Source organism: Artemia franciscana, chromosome 7, assembly GCF_032884065.1.
Source record: "Artemia franciscana chromosome 7, ASM3288406v1, whole genome shotgun sequence".
NCBI classification, from domain to species: domain Eukaryota; kingdom Metazoa; phylum Arthropoda; class Branchiopoda; order Anostraca; family Artemiidae; genus Artemia; species Artemia franciscana.
This window is the reverse complement of record NC_088869.1, coordinates 14349089-14365878: the sequence shown is the minus strand read 5'-3', so window position 1 is coordinate 14365878 and position 16790 is coordinate 14349089. Positions and strand designations below refer to the sequence as shown.

At 33.1% G+C, this 16790-nt stretch overlaps 2 protein-coding genes across 6 annotated transcripts in view; one reads left to right on the top strand and one right to left on the bottom strand.

The window, feature by feature from the left end:
- The window catches only part of LOC136028879 (nephrin-like), a 252420-nt gene extending 243810 nt beyond the window's left edge, over positions 1–8610 (top strand). For all 5 annotated transcript variants that reach the window (XM_065706832.1, XM_065706830.1, XM_065706833.1 and 2 more), the window contains one exon: positions 1933–8610. In XM_065706832.1, the coding sequence (XP_065562904.1) occupies positions 1933–2327 (395 nt within the window). In that variant the 3' untranslated portion in view covers positions 2328–8610. The remainder of the gene's footprint in view (positions 1–1932) is intronic.
- A 2909-nt stretch (positions 8611–11519) lies between these two features.
- Positions 11520–16790, bottom strand: part of LOC136028606 (cilia- and flagella-associated protein 157-like) — a 28044-nt gene continuing 22773 nt past the window's right edge. Inside the window, exon 5 of the mRNA XM_065706434.1 lies at positions 11520–12093. Coding sequence (XP_065562506.1) covers positions 11865–12093 — 229 coding nt within the window. The 3' untranslated portion in view covers positions 11520–11864. The remainder of the gene's footprint in view (positions 12094–16790) is intronic.

The following is a 16790-nucleotide window of genomic DNA, read 5'->3' as shown; positions in this document are numbered from 1 at the left end:
TCTAGGGTGGTAATCCTCTTTGCGTCCATATTTAATAATTATGATAAAAAAGCAACCCTCTAAAAAATTTAGCTTTTATTTAACGGAATTATTTAATTCTGTCTAGTCTTTCAAAATCAGTGTATTAGTAATTGTGATTTTTCGCTTCTTGCGACAACTTGGAAGCAATTTCTGTCAGTATAGATATAGGAATGTTTTAGACAACAGGCCTCTGTGACACGAGCCTCGACTCTTTAGCGAGTCCAATGTAATTGTATTTTTACCAAACAACAGTGGGTGAATGTTTGTATTTTGGTGTCCTTTATTTTCAGTCCCAGAAACCACTATACCTCTCCTGGTTTTTTCATTTGGATAAATAACTTGGGTTGTACCATCAATTCCTATATTACCATGAATTTCGAACTATGACTGTTCCTCTTTTTTTTTGCAAAAATAGGTTTTAGTTCTGAAAAATTACCATAGTAATATTATTCTATTATTTCCAAAAACCGGTTGCCAAATATAAGCTTTTATTCATTGTTACTACTTTTTAAGCTTATTGTAGTTAAATCACCTGATTAACTAAAGATGTTTTATTGTCTGAAACATTGAGAATGCCTCTATGTCTCTTGTACACCACATAAGTGGAAGGTTGCTAAAATTTTGTTTCCAATAAATGAAGAGTTCCCGTTTATATACTCATAAATTCAAACAATCGCTCTACTTAGAACTTTCCATTAGGTTAGTTTATGTATCACTATGGAAAAATAAATATAATAGCAACAAAAAGTAATTCCTGGAAATTTATTTCCTGAATGAGCGATAAATATTTTTTTCCTAGAAAGCCCATCTCACGTGATCAGACCTTTAGCCTATACCTTCATTCAGCAATTTTAGTTTTGAATTGTTTGCTTCAGATGTTTCTGATGATTTTAGACTATGATTACGACGGATTAATGGATTTTACATATATATATATATATATATATATATATATATATATATATATATATATATATATATATATATATATATATATATATATATATATATATATATATATGAGTAGGGGTTGAGGGGGGATGTACGTGGTTCAAAACTCGATTAAGATCCCATAGAAGTCAAATTTTGCATTTCTATCCAGATTTCACTTTGTCATCGTTTGTGAAATCATATATATATATTAAATATAATAAAACCTCTGTGGTAATCATAAAGTATTTTTAATAGTGCATAATAACAGACCTATAGTTGAAATTAATTAAAGTAATTAAAGTAAGCCGATAGTGTAGTTCAAAATTAATAACAAATAAAATATTGAAGTGTGCTAAAATTTTCTGTCCGTAACTGAATTTCTTATTTTTGATTGAAAATTTATAAGTTTCTTCACTAAGTGTTCGATTATAGATTCAGCGTTATGTTGCAATTTTTTTTCATTGCAATATTATACGAAAAATTTTATTATATTTAGGGAATATTTAGAAAATTAGAAACGACAACCGCTGATTTGGCTTGAATGACTATAATTTCCTGTATCTAGTATACTCTTCTAGTGTTAACCTTTCCCTTCATTTTCTGTTAGATTATTGTGTTCTATCATATTATTTTTCTAAGTTGTAATAGCTCTCATGTTTGTAGTTCTGAAAGAAACTATCTTTTTTTCGTTTGATTCTATTTTCTCATTTGTTTTTATGCTATCTATTGTTTTTCTTATTGTATTGAGGGCGGATCCAGGAGGGGGGCGTCAACGTAAAGCGTGCCCCTCTCATGAGGTAGAAAGTTTCACTAGCTACAGGGGCAGAAAATACCAGTGATAGAGCCTAAGTTTCGTTTTCCCATCAACATAATCTTATCTTTTTTGTTTATCTATTTTTGCGTTATTTATTTTGTACTATTTTTCCGCGGATCTAATAGATCTCATGTTGTAGTTACTAAACAAGTTACCTTTTTCAGGCGACAATGTCAATTATACCACGTCGACCGGACGTCCACCTAGTCGGAATCAAATCATGCCATCTAGTGATGCCTATTTTAATATTGCTATGGGTGACAGATATCCACCCTACCCAACACCTTCACCAAGCATCTCAGGGGTACCTCCTCCAATGCCAAATATTAGCACCGGATCTTTAAGATTCAATTCATTAGACTCAGATAGAAATGTATATACACCCATGGGTAGTCTGAATATACCCTCAAAGAATGGATGGATACCTCCGATAACAGTACCATCTAATGGACTTTATGACCATGAGAGGTCACCAACGATGCTCGAGCCACCTATAACAGTTCAATATCCAGCCACAGCCACTGTAAGAAACATTGAAACTGAAGGACATTTAGTTTAGAAGAAAGGTTGAGCTTGTCTACTGATCTCGAGTTGTGGTGCCTTTTTTGTGTTAGTAGATGGCATTTGTGTCGATTAAGGGAACTGGAAAGGACTTGAACCTCAAAAGTGGCTATAATACTTCGTAAAACTAAAAAAGCTGTGGTGTGAAGCTACCTTACTTAGAATTGGCACTACAAAACTTCAGATTTACAACCATCGATTCGATGTGATAATCCACGAGGGTTAAAACGCATCCTTGACCAACCTTCGTAATGCCTACCAGAGACCCACTAGAACCACAATTTAAAAAGTATGATAAACTATGATATTGTGTGATCTCTTGTAGTGGAAAAGAAGCCGCTAAATTTTTAATTTAAGGCGACTGATTTGATAATTCTCTTGAAAAAGTAAAAAAAAAAGGCATCCTTAACCTCCGTCGAAAGTCGCTCAACAGAACTGAAGTTCTACAGCCGTCGACTCGATGCGATAATCCATGAAGGAAATGAAACCGCATCCTCAACTAACCTCAATAGTGGCTCTAATAACATGATAAATCACTAGTACCACAACTCGAAAACTATGGAAGACTTTACTGTGATCTCTTTATGTTACGATGCTTAGAAAAGACGCCACAAAATTTTAAATTTACGGCCACCGATTCGATTCGATAATTCCTGAGAAAAAAACACGTCCTTAGCGAACGTCAATAGTCGCTCCTCAACGATATAATAATATAGTTATGATGTAATATTTATATAGTGTTATAGCGATGGAATGAAATTATTACCTGAATGATGTAAAAATGGCTACAAGAAGATTTGGCAACTAAAGCTGCCATTCAAAGTAAGGTAGACTATTAAAAGATAAAATTCTCTTAAAAATTCTTTAAAAGATGAAAAAACCAACGACACATATGGCTAACCGGTAAAATCAAAAATTTAATTATGAATCACAAAATTCATTTGCTTCCTCCCCCTACCCTTTTGCTTTACGTCAGGGTGAAGATAAAATATAAAAAAAAGACACCCAAAAGACAAAATAACTATATTTTGGCCTTTTTTTGCCTGTATTCTTCACACTTTTCTTGTCCAGGTTCTTTTATAATCACGAAAAATCTTAAAAATAAAAGACGCTATTAAGAAAATATAATAAAAGAAGCTACTAACCACATTTCGAAATGTTTAGGTTACTTCCCAGTAAGCTGGAACATTTAATGGAAGTCAAATTAGTGAACATTGAAGTTGTTCTAAATTCTCTAGATCTGCTTGGTAATGCTGCTCTGCCAGTGGCCTTAGCACTTTTAATTTTCAGCGTTAAAGTTTCTTCTTGTATCAATTTTTCGTAATCTGTGCTATAAGTTGTTTAGCGGAGCTCATTTGCATCAAAAATCAAACTATATGATAACTGAAATATGAAGTGTCAGAAGTTATTATCTTTCTTTTCAAGAGTTTAAAACCGGGTACCCGTTTGAGGTTCAAGTTATCTTAGTTCCTTTATGACATGTGTGTAAGTTCTCAAACGAAAGTATATTTTTGAGACTTAACCATTGTCTGTTTAAAGGCTTCCTGACAATCAGAAATGATCTGAAGTATGTACTTTTGTCCGTGCTTATCGTGCCTTGTTGTTTAGTGTACATTAATGTGTATATAAGGATAAATGTTATAGCCTGATTAGATATATATTAAATAACCTTTATGTCACATGTGTTTTAAAAAGATTGAAGAGAAGCATAGTCATGATTTTGCTTCAGTTAATTAGTCAAAGGGTTATCCGGAGGGAAAAATATATGCAAGGAGGTACACGTGTGAAAGCAAGGGAGTTCCGGCCCTCGAAAAGATCAAAATAAAAAAATCGATGATACGTGTAAAACAAAATCATATTTTGGAAAACATGAAGCTTTTCTAGGTAATTTAGCTCCCTCTGGAAATTAAATTCAAAAACTTTCACCCTCCTCCTTTTTGGAAAGTTTTTTCAAGTGCACTTTTTGCGAATATTGGAAAATTTTGAGAATACGGTCCCTGCGTTGACATGACAAACATATTGAAGACTAAAATCCCTCAAAGTAAAAAGTTCAAAGAGTTCAGGGTTCAACAAGCATAAAATTTTGCAAAATTGCTTTAACAGTAAAGAAAAAAGAAAGAAAAATTCATTGCAGTTTTATTATCTAAAGAAGGGACATCAATTAGGGGGGAGGGGGATGTTAAAAATGGCAAAGCCTATTATTTCCCAGAATTGAGAATAGTCTTGAGAAGAGATTAATGACATCTTCCTGGATTTCTTTCAAATGATGTTTTTCAGCTAAAGATGGCAGTACATATACAGATAAATATGAACAAAATATTTCATTGCTTGGATGACTAAACTGAAGTTTTTCTATGGTATTGGCCAAATAAAAAGCTGATGCTATTTTTAGCCGAATATATTTCTTGTATCGAAGATACAAATATAGAACATTTGTCTGTATTGTTTCCTAAACATATTCAAGTATCTCTGAGGTATTATCTATTCAGGTAATCTGAAATAATTTTCGAGAATAAATATTGGAATTTGAATAGGGATTGGGTCAATTTGCTTGTAAATTATTTTTCATTATTCAAAAACCTAAATGTTTTTAATTTTATAAATATTTTCGTTGAGATAAAAAAAAATAGAAATCGTATTTAATCGGTCTCACATCTAATCTACTTAAGTATTCTCTCAGACGTTTTGCTCGTTTTTACTTTTACAAGATTACGTCTGGCGTCTTTGACGTTTTTTCAGGCTTTTTTAGCCGTTTTCTTCCCCTCCTCCCATGTTAGAGATTATCTGAAAGTACATATCTGCTCCAAAAAGTCTATATAGTCACGTGAGTTAATAAAATACAGGAAGTTGAGGGGTTCATCTGATTCTAAGCAACTTTTTTTCTGATTAAAAAAAAGTTGAAATCTACAGAGACAATCAGTTGACTATGCTTTTACTTCTTAGTTGCTCATCACCTTCAAGATTGTTTATAATAATGAAGAAGCTTTATTTAACAATGATGTTGATAATAATGATGATTCATAAATCTTTCTAAGAGGTGGATTGAAGGAGTTAAGACTGTCCTCGTGGCTTCTTTGCACAGTTTATAAAAACTATATTTCATTTCAACTAATTTGCATGATAAATGTTTGCTTAATCAGAACTTGTGTTGTAATTCTTGCAGCATAAACGTTTTAACTAGTAACGGGTTATAATGACACTAAAGACATGTCTCCGGTGCTCAGTTTGAGTGATTCTTAATGATGAAATTTGTTCTAACTCTCTCATATTAACTTCTTACTTTGATAGGAACTAAACTATTCGTCTTTCATGGCAGACTTTTATGTTTGTCTAACTGCCGCTAGGACTATTATACTTAAGGTGTATAAATTGTAATTATTTTGTTCTATATTCGTAGTCTAATTAACTCCAGTACAGATACAACAAGGGATTGGATTGTAATCCATCCTCTTGTAATATATAAAAAAAATTTCGAGTTTTACCATAATTGATATCTTTGACGTTTTGACGAACCTCCTTCACCTCTGAAATAAGTTTTTGAACACTTGCTTGGATTGATTATTAGTTTTGACTTTTCATAAATTCTAGGACAAGTTACAAGGTCAGAAATATTTATTGTACTGAGTTCTGAGTTCTGAGTTCTTTATTTAACATTAAAATCCATAAACAAAAAATTGCTTCAAGACAGTCTCCCCCATAAGGCTCCATGGCCGGGAAAGAACAGGGGAGAAAAAAAATACCAACAACAAAAAAATATAAACAAAAACCAAAAAACAAAATTGAGTCGCCCACTTTAATAATCTCCAAAAATGACAAGCTAGGCAGGTTAAAGGCAGGTACTAAGGGGTTAAAGAAGCATTCCAGCTTTTTATGCCAGGAAGAATTAGACCTAAATTGAGTAACATATATTCAATTATGCCATGCTTAAAAGTAAGAATGAAATTTCCTCCTAGGGTCTATCCAAAGACCTTGTGAAATGAATTTTCAGGGAAATTGTTAAGTGTCATTTGCGTCCGAATCTTAAAACTAAAAAACACATCTATTTTTCTTCCTTTTTCTAAGTAATTTCGATACCAAGAAAAGCTATTTAATACTCTTTCGAAATGCGTAAAGACTTACCTAGGAATTAAGTTTTTAATTTAAGTTGATAAGCTGATAAGAAGGGGTATATATGTAATTGATTTATTAATAATAGTTATAATTAACTTATCATTGATTTATGGAATTTCACAAGTAATCGACATTTATAACGCTATTTTGTAATACTTTCCATAACAAAAAAAATTCAAAATAAATTTGTTTTTAATTAAAAGAAATTAATTAAATAGCCAAAGGTATAATCAAATGAATATACTTACAATTTATTTATCAATTATAATTTAATCATTCATTACAAATTGTGTTTTTTGTATAAGGAAAAAAAGTAAACGATTAAAATTTTTGGGAAACGCTAAAAATTGTATACAACAAAATTTAACACTCCCGATGTTGTCATGATTGCTAAAATTGCGATTCATTAAGCGTATGTTGGTTGCAAACTTCATTCAATTATAATTAGGATTCCATTAAATTATTCGCCTTTCATTAGGGCTCTTAATTAGCGCCTTAAACTAGCGCCCTTAATTAGCGCCGTTATTTAAACAATGGCTTGTTAGGAGAATAAGCCTATTATGTTAATGTCTTTAATTAGATCCGACGTCCTAGTCCTGGTGTATGAATTTCTAGAAATATACAGTGTAACATAAGACAATGTTCTAAAATAAGTATTACAATAAAAACTTCTAAAATAAAACATTCGATTTCTAAAAGTTATGAAAGATTTTGTCAAACAAATCCAGTTAATATTGATGTTTATGAATATTATTTAAATCATTGTTGCATTGAGATCGTTAATTTGCAACTATCGAAAATATACCATTATTAAGGTTGAAGTATTACAACCGTGTAATGAAAAAATGTGTATTAACCAAATTAATCTTATTTTCTTGTCATGATGTCTTATGATTGAAAAATGTGTTGAGCAGAATTGATTTGTATTAAACCAATTAGAATTTAATTCAATTAAATTAATTAAAATTGAGTGTTAAAGCATAGCGTGCTCATGAATTTACCATTATTAAAAAAAAATTTTTCTACCGCTAACCATAACCTTACCATCATTAACCATGCAAAGAAAAAAAAAGCTGGATAGATATTAATTTTATTTTCTTGTTGTATTTATCTGCTGTAGCAGATCCAAAAATCTGCTACAGCAGAATTGGTTTGCATTAGATAAATTTGAATTTAATTAAATTATTTTAAATTGAATGTTAAAATTAAAGCGTGGTCATTAATTTACTAATAGTAAAAATATATTATTATTACCGTTAGTCATAACTTTACTGTTATTAACACTGTAAAAAAGTGGATGGAAAAGCCGTGTAAAAAAACCGCGTAAAAAGGAGACAAACGAAATTGACTTTATTTTTCTGGTATTGTTGTCGTACAACAACAAAAAAACGCGCTTTAGCAGTATTGAACTATATTACATAATTTAAAATTGAGTTTGATTCAATCAAATTAAACTAAACTCGATTTCACTTGCTATCAGGTAAAGACAATCAAGACTTTTCTAAATAAAGTACTTTCACCATACTAAATACGATAAGTTAAAATTGACTGTTTGCTATTTGAAAGACAAATTGTGTGGATTAAAATGTGGATTAAAAATGTGGTACAAAGAGTATTGGTATTATAAGAGTAGAAACTGGCACTAGTGTCGAGCAAAAACTCAGCACCATCTAGTTTCTGCTGACATTTGGTGTTTTTTCGAGCTTTGTAATCGTTTTTCGGTCAGGAACTGAGATCAGACACATACTGCTACACTATCTTATTATTACATAAAAGAAATGTAATGTCGCCAAACGCTAGATGGTGTTGATATTTTTTGTGTGGACACTAATGTCAGCTCATACCCTCATAAGTTACCCAAACTCTTTGGTGCAGTATTTTAATAGATACATTCGTTATATTTTATAACGTACAATTTGCTTGTTAAGCCTTTGTATTGAAATGTCTGGTTATTTTTAGTATTTGATTTTGTAAATATATATATTTATCTCTAGTCATGCCATAATAGTTTGTTTTCCTTTTTTTCTTTTATAATGCCAGTATGTATTAGTTCAGTTTTGATAAACCACCGCTGAAAGTACTTATTTTAATGTCTTTACAAAGGTATCTGAAAATAATGTTTATATTGTGAAAATCGTTATTATTCTAATAAATTCAAAATGATTCTGTTATCGAAAGTTTATATATGTGAAAATAAGTGTAGGAAAGTCAAAATTTTAAGGTAAAATTAAAATAGGGGAAATTATATGCACCAGGCTTCTGCTTTAACTAGGGCTGCCGCCAAGAATTTTTAGATTTATTGATTTTTATATCATAAATCAGCTGATTTTAATCAGCTGAGCCAAGGGACGAGTCACAGTCCATTTGTCATATCCATCAACTGAATTTTTCTGATATTCACAAAATTCGGAATTTTAATTTTTTTAAAATTGAAGTTTTCTGAAAATTCGAAATGCTTTTGTCTCTATTTACTCTTTTTTCCTTTAGATACTTCATGTAGAAGATTTGATCTCAGAAACTTGGAAATAAGATCATTCGACTGAAAATTGAAAGTACTATGGTCATTTTTGTACGCGCCCGACTGCTGCTTTAACCAGGACACCTTCAAGGAAATTGCAGATTTGTAGAATTCGAAAATCAAATTAATTTATGTTATGATTGTTCTGTGTCCAAGGTCTACACGGTCACAGTCTACACATAACTGGTGGTGCACTCTCCTAACTGACCAGATGTAGCTCATAATTTGCTGATTTTGTCGACCCAGTCTAGCAAGGAGTAAACTAGGATAGTTAAAATTAGGCGAAGATTCTGCTGTGTATTGAACAAGGAAAATTTAGGTTATTTCTTGATTACAGATATTGCTCCAAGAATACAATAAGAACATGGCTCTAATACGATTTACAGACTAACAGTCCAATAAATAACGCTTGCAATCGAAGTAAACTGGCCCTTCCTGAAAGTGCCGTATGATATCGAACATCAAAAAAGTAAGGCGCAACTTCTCTGTTTTCTCAATCATGTACATGATTGATAATCGTGATAATGATTAATACTGACAATATGTGACAATACGACAATATGATAATCATGTATAAAAGGTAATTATTCCGAAAAAAGCTGTTTTTTCCTACCACAGTAATTAAGACAGACAAGTGCTTGAAAACGAGCAGAAATTAATATGAGCAGGGCTTACACCCCCAATGCCTTTTCTCGACCAGAATATAATTTGTACTTAACCGAAAATAAAATTTTTTTTAAATGTTTTCACTTTTTTAACTTTAAAAATAAAAATTATTAAGACTGTAAGGACAGATAACCTTACTGTAGAAGTTTCAAGCTTCTGTCTGCAAAAACGTGGAATTTTCTATTTTTTGCCAGAAAAAAATCACGGATGCGTCTTGGTTTTATTTTGTTTTTTGTTTTTTTTTTTTTTCCCAGCGGTGATTGTATCGACCCAATGGTCCATATCGCCCATGTCGCGAGAGGACTCATTTGAGTTCTAGTGCCCTTTTATATGACGGATTAAAAAAACTTGGGGGTCACTAGGCCCCCTCCGACGCTCATTATTTTTCCAAAGTCACCCAATCAAAACTTTGAGATTGTGATTGTGTTAAGCATAGTCGAAAAATATAATAACTATGTCTTTGAGAGGATGAATTGATACCTCAGAATCCCCGGGGGGAAGGGCTGGAAGTTGTGAACTTTGTCCGTTGTTTACATAGTGTATAGTTTATTGCGAAGCATACATATGTTTTGAGGGGGGAATTTTTCTGGTTGGCAGGGGGGATATTGGGGACAACTATGATAAACTCTACAAGATAAGACCTCTGATTGACAAACTACACTTAATCTTTTGAAAGACTTACAAGCCTACCAAAGAGCAGGCCGTCGACGAAAGTATGGTCGAATTCAAAGGACGCATTGCTTTCAAACAGTATATGCCTATGAAGCCCATAAAACGAGGCTACAAGATCTGGATTAGAGCAGACACACACGGTTTTCTTGTGATTTTCAGGTCTACACTGGGAAGTTCGCTGAAATTACCGAGTTTGGACATGGAGAACGAGTAGTTATAGATCTTGCGACAGGATTGGAAGGCAAAAATTATCACATTTATTTTGACAATTTCTTCAGTTCAGTAAACCTCATGGAAGAAAATGATTTCCTGATTTCCCGGATTGATGGAAATTCGTTGACGATTTAACTGTCTTAGAAACAAGTTTTAAAATCCAAAAAGTAACCCAATGTCAATATCAGATGAAGCTATTGCTTCATCAACCCTTAAAATCATGAGAGTCAACCCTTTAAAATCAACAGTTTTAACAATTATTTTCCTAAAAACTCCCCCTTCTTTCTCCTATCCTATCCCCCCTGAAATGTCTGTTAATACTATGAAATTACCGGGTGTTACCATCTCAAGCGATTTAAGATAGTATTACCACGTTAATTATTTCTTAAAACGTACAAATACTGCACTATCTCTCCTCCAACTCCTTAACAAATTTAATTGTTCTAAATCGTATTGTTTGAGGACTTTTCTCTCTTTTGTACGCCCCCCCCCTCGAATACGCTTGTCCTGTTTGGCATCCTGGCATCTCCAATAAATTGTCGTACAGAATAGGGGGATTTCAAAAAAGGTGCCTAAGAGTTATTTTCAATGAGGGTAGAGTGTCTTACATTTCCCTTCTTTGGAGAGCAAACCTAGTCACCCTTAAGGAAAGGAAAGCACAAATTTCCTTGCGTTTTGCCCACAATATCGTGCATAACACTTGTTCTAATTCTTTTTTCCTTAGTGAGCATTCATCCCCCCCCCAACTCACCCCCACGTTCTGTTTCGAGAAAAATCCCCCTTCTTGCCCCAATAAGAGTTTACACTGAAAGATATAGAAGAACATTCATCCCTCACATGGTTCAAATTTTGAATCAATAGCCCCCCCCCCGTTCTCCCTCCACTTTAACTTATAGTTTTAGTGTTTATTTTGCAATTGCGGATTTTCAAATTCTTGCTAGCTAGACTTTTGTTTAAATTTGTTTTTCCCGTTTTAATTTTACGAGTTTTTATCGTTTGACTTTTTATTGATTGAAACTTCATGATTTTGTACTGACACTAAAGTGCGAATTCTGCCCTTTTCGGCTTGTAATAGCCGCTTTGTTGAAATAAATCTTATCTTATTAAACAATTTTTTGATCAAAAATATTTGGACTGTAGTCTTTGGACAAAACACTGTCCCCACCCTCACATGTGACACTAGTCTAGCCTAACCTAAAACAAATTGCAATAATTTAGCTGATATCTATTATTATTTCTATTTTTTATGTGACTGAATGATCGAATAATCTTATTGCGATTGTTCTGTTGCATCACTGAAAACTTGTTTGCCCTTTGATGGTAGAAAGGCGATGTTATTGCGATTGTTCTGTTGCATCACTGAAAACTTGTTTGCCCTTTGATGGTAGAAAGGCGATTTTTTTTCCTTTCGTTTTCAAGCTGAGTGGTGACTGAAGTCAGTCTTCTGGCGAGTTCGCCAATTTTTGTGGCCAAATAAAAGTTTTCGTCAATTGCTTTTCTTGATTTTTCTGTTAAACGATTGACTGCTTCTTGTTCCATTGTAGCTGCAAGTTCCTTCAGCTTTTCTTTGTATTCTGTCTTCGCCCTAGAGAAATAGATAATAATCAGGAAGATTCCATATTTGGGAGTCATTGGTACACTCAGTTTCGATACTTAGAAAATGGTGGAGGGTGTAAGCACAAAAATATTACATTTTTAGGCCACTTTTCTTCAATGAGGGTCTCGCAAAATTTGTGAGTTCTTTAATTTACAGGTTTTATTTTTGACAATATTTGTTGTTGCAATGGCCTGGGATAGATAGAACACAAACCAAGTGAAGGGTCGAAAGCCCCCAAGGTTCGAAAAAAAATCTGACATTTAATAAGGTTAAAAGCAAAACAATTCCAAAATTAAATAAATAGAGCTCTTTTATGCATCCATTTTCAAAAATCATTAAGTTCAAATTAAATTCCAGATTTGACAGCGCACCCATTTTTCATTAAAATTCGTTGTAATAATCTGCAAACTTCCAGCAACATTTTATTTTACGCGAGCCTCCTTTCTTTAGACATATAACATAGAAATGGAAAAAAACAAAAAATAGAGGAGAAGAGAGGGGATTATGCAATAGCACATCCAAACAAGAAGAAGAGGAAAAGAAGGAGTAAAATGTTTAAGCGATAACCATCCATATGTGTTATTAGTCTTTGAATAGCCAAAATAGCCATAACCATTCAAATACTATATCATCCTGTAAAAGCTTTACCAAATTTTGACTCTTACAATAATAAAATTGAGAAGTCCCTGAGACATCAGGCCCTGTAGTCTTCGGTTATATAGATTAAGAATAAAGGTTTGATTCATCAGATACAAGAGCCTTAGTGAAGTTCATATCCTTGTATGGTACGTCATGCAAAATAAAGCGTTTTTCACACCCTGAATATATACTTACCATAACAGCACTTTTATAACTTTATTCATATGAAAAGGATTTAACCCAGGGATGCTGCGTCATTATTTTGTAAAGCGAGTGTTCCAACTCACAATAACTTTGGCAGAGAGTAAGTTAAAGAAAAAACAAGTTGTTTTAACTAAACTAAGGAGCAACATTAAAACTTAAAATGAACATAAATTATTAAGTATATCAGGGGGGCCTTCCTCTCGTCAAAGCCTCGCTCTTTACGCTAAAGTTTGAATTTTGTACCAGTTCTTCAAGAATTACTCCTGAATCACGAAGACCGTTCAATTAGAACAAATAGTTCTTTTAATTATACTAAAAAAAAATTTGTGAAAAATCTTTTCAACGGCCTGGTACTTTGGAAACAAAGGATTGGTTCAGTCTCTGGTCAATGTCTAACTGCGGTTACAAATCAGCCATAACTTATTTGTAACTGCTGTCTAACCTCACACAAACTATGACAAATACATCCCTGGTTTAAACCACTATAACCTAAATAAACTTTTAAAAGGACTGTTGGGATAAGTATATATTAAGGGGGATGACAGCACCCATTTTACTGCACACAGTTTTCTGTGCAGCACGTAGCTAGGAATATCATCTCTTTCATGCGTTTCCGGTTTTTGTCAAAAATCACGTTTTTTAATATTTCGTATACTAAGATATTTCGGATACTTCGTTCTTTACTATAAATTAAATAAAAAAACAAGTTTTTGTAACGGAAAGTAAGGAGCGACATTAAAACTTAAAACGAACAGAAACGCCCCGCTCTTTACGCTAAAGTTTCTTACTGTTTTAAAAAGTAGAGTTAAGAAAAAGGGTCAAACTTTAACGTAAAGAGCGGGGCGTTGAGGAGGAAAAGCCCCTTTCATATACGGAGTAATTTCTGTTCGTTTTAAGTTTTAATGTCGCTCCTTATTTTCCGTTACAAAAACTTGTTTTTTTTTTATTTAATTTCTGGACGTTTTTGAATTAATGCATGTTTTGATCTTGGCTCTCCGCACATAAATAATTAAAACAAAACTTGCATATTAATTAATTGCAATTAATCGGAAGATTTTGAGAAAAAAGAAGCGAAGGAGGAGGCCTAGTTGCCCTCCAGGTTTTTGATTACTTAAAAAAGCAACTAGAACTTTTAATTTTTTACAAACGTTTTCATTGGTAAAAAATATACGTAACTTACGAATTAACTTACGTAACGAACTTCTATATTCGTAGGTTTGTATTGCCTATATGAGGGGGTTCAACTCTCGTGAATACCTCGCTCTTTACACTAAAGCTTAGATTGTGTCCCAATTCCTTAAGAATGACCTCTGAATCACAAAGGCCGTAGAATAAATAGTTGAAATTACTAAAAATACTTTAGCGTAAAGAGTAAGGTATAACGAGGAGGTAAACCCCTCATATGCGTAATAATTTTTGTTCGTTTTAAGTTTTAATGCTGCTCCTTACTTTCAGTAGAAAAACATTTTATATTTATTTTTTCATTGTTTTTTTTTCAAATAAAGCTAGAACACCCTCTGCCCCCTTCATTGAAATTCTCTTCCCCCATGAGAAGTTTCTCCATGGAAATATCCTCCCACGTAACCTCCCCCCCCCTCAACTCTCTCCCTAAACAAAAAAAAACCTGAAAACGTCTGTACACTTCCCAGTAACCATTACCATATGTAAACACAGGTCAAAGTTTTCAACTTGCAGCCCCTCCCACGGGGACTGCGGGGGAGTAAGTCGCCCCTAAAGACATAGTTATTAGGTTTTTCGACTATGGTGAATAAAATGGCTATCTCAGAATTTAGATCTGGTGACGTTGGGGAAAAAATGAGCGTGGGAGGGGGCCTAGGTGCCCTCCAATTTTTTTGGTCACTTAAAAAGGCCACTAGAACTTTTAATTTCCGTTAGAATGAGCCCTATCGCAAGATTCTAGGACCACTCAGTCGATACGATCATCACTGGGAAAAAAAAAAAAAAAAAACAACAAATAAACACGCATCCGTGATCTGTCTTCTGGCAAAAAATGTGAAATTCCACATTTTTGTAGATAAGAGCTTGAAACTTCTACGATAAGGTTCTCTGATATGCTGAATCTGATAGTGTGATTTTCGTTAAGATTGTATGACTTTTAGGGGGTGTTTCCCCCTATTTTCTGAAATGAGGCAAATTTTCTCAGGCTCGTAACTTTTAATGGGTATAACTCATCTTGATGAAACTTATATATTTAAAATTGGCATTAAAATGCAATTCTTTTGATGTAGCTATTGGTATCAAAATTCCATTTTTTAGAGTTTCGGTTACTATTGAGCCGGGTCGCTCCTTACTACAGTTCGTTACCACGAACTGTTTGATGACACAATCACAAACTACCAACTTAAATTGTTAAGTCGACATGACCTCACACCCTTTTATATACTGTCGGTATGAAGGAATTGTATACTGGGGCTACTGATGTCATTATAACTAACGTTATCATATAGTTTGTACTTGTATCGTTATTTATAACATATGCATCATTTACTTGTATCGTTATTACTGTACTGTGTGTACTTGTATCGTTATTTATAACCTATGCATCATTTATTGTCTTGAGTGAAAAGATGCAGTCAAAAAAAAAAAAAAAAAAAAAAAAAAAAAAAAAAAAAAAAAAAACTCAGTGATGTACCAGTGACCGTCTAGCACCAGAAAAAAGAAATGAGGACGCATCGATGCTTCCCAATGAAAAAAATTGACTTTCTTTGTTGTTCAAGCCAAAGGACTGTAAGTGTCACGTATAGCGTTTTTGGTCAAGACAATTCCTGTGATTTACTTTTTGTTTTGATCCGATTTTTTCAAAATAGTTAAATTTTAATTATTATTGGCTGCATTTCACTCCTTACCAAGTTGAGGTTTTCTCCAACACACATGTGCAAAGTGGCTTGACTGACGATATTTTTGTTCGTTGCTCTACAGACCCCACAGAATTAGCAATTTTTATTCGCTCTGTTCTCTGTTGCTTTCCTACCAGACGCATCAGCTTCGAGTTTGATAATCTGTTTTGATATAGAATGCATGGTTCAGAGTTGTACTTGAGTTTCCATGAATTTTCCATGAATATATTTTTGGAGTACTTTGAAAGCTTTGGAAGTACTTGTTTTCTTTTATTGCATCCCGCGTTTTTAAAACAATTTTGTTCTATTATTCCACTGTTCAACCTCGTCCCTGATCCACCTCAGCTTCTGTCCGTTTGCAGAAAATGTTCTTCCAGTCCTGGCGGATCCATCTACATGACCTCATTCTCTTCATTCCTTATTAATTACCTCAATTAAAAAGTATCATTAAGCCCGAAAGATACTTATAATGGTATGTACACCATTTTAGAATTTAGAGGGACGTACATTTTCCAATCTAATGAGGCAAAGCTAATATCAAGAGTTTATAGACGTCTTTTTCTAAATGACTCGAAACTCCCTGACTCTGGTCTTCAAACATCGCAGCTATCGTTTCCATTGCATTCGTTATGTTCAGTCTTTCTCTTAGAAAACCGAATGAGAATATCAGATACGTTCGCAATTTAGAACCTTATTTTATAGACTGCTCCATTCACCTTGCTTTTTACTATTGAAGTATCAATAAGCCCGAAAGAGATTTTCAGAGTATAATTTTTATACCCTATAATTTTTGAAGGGATGCTTTTTTTATTTTTCATTCTAACGAACAAAAGCAAACACTAAATACTGATGGACATTTTCCCCACTAAATGTTTTTCGTAATAAAACCAATATTAATAATAAATATTATTTTTTCTGTTAATCATTAGGTGGACCTGTCAATCTGAGCAGGTTGATTGTAATATTGACCATCAAATTTTTTTG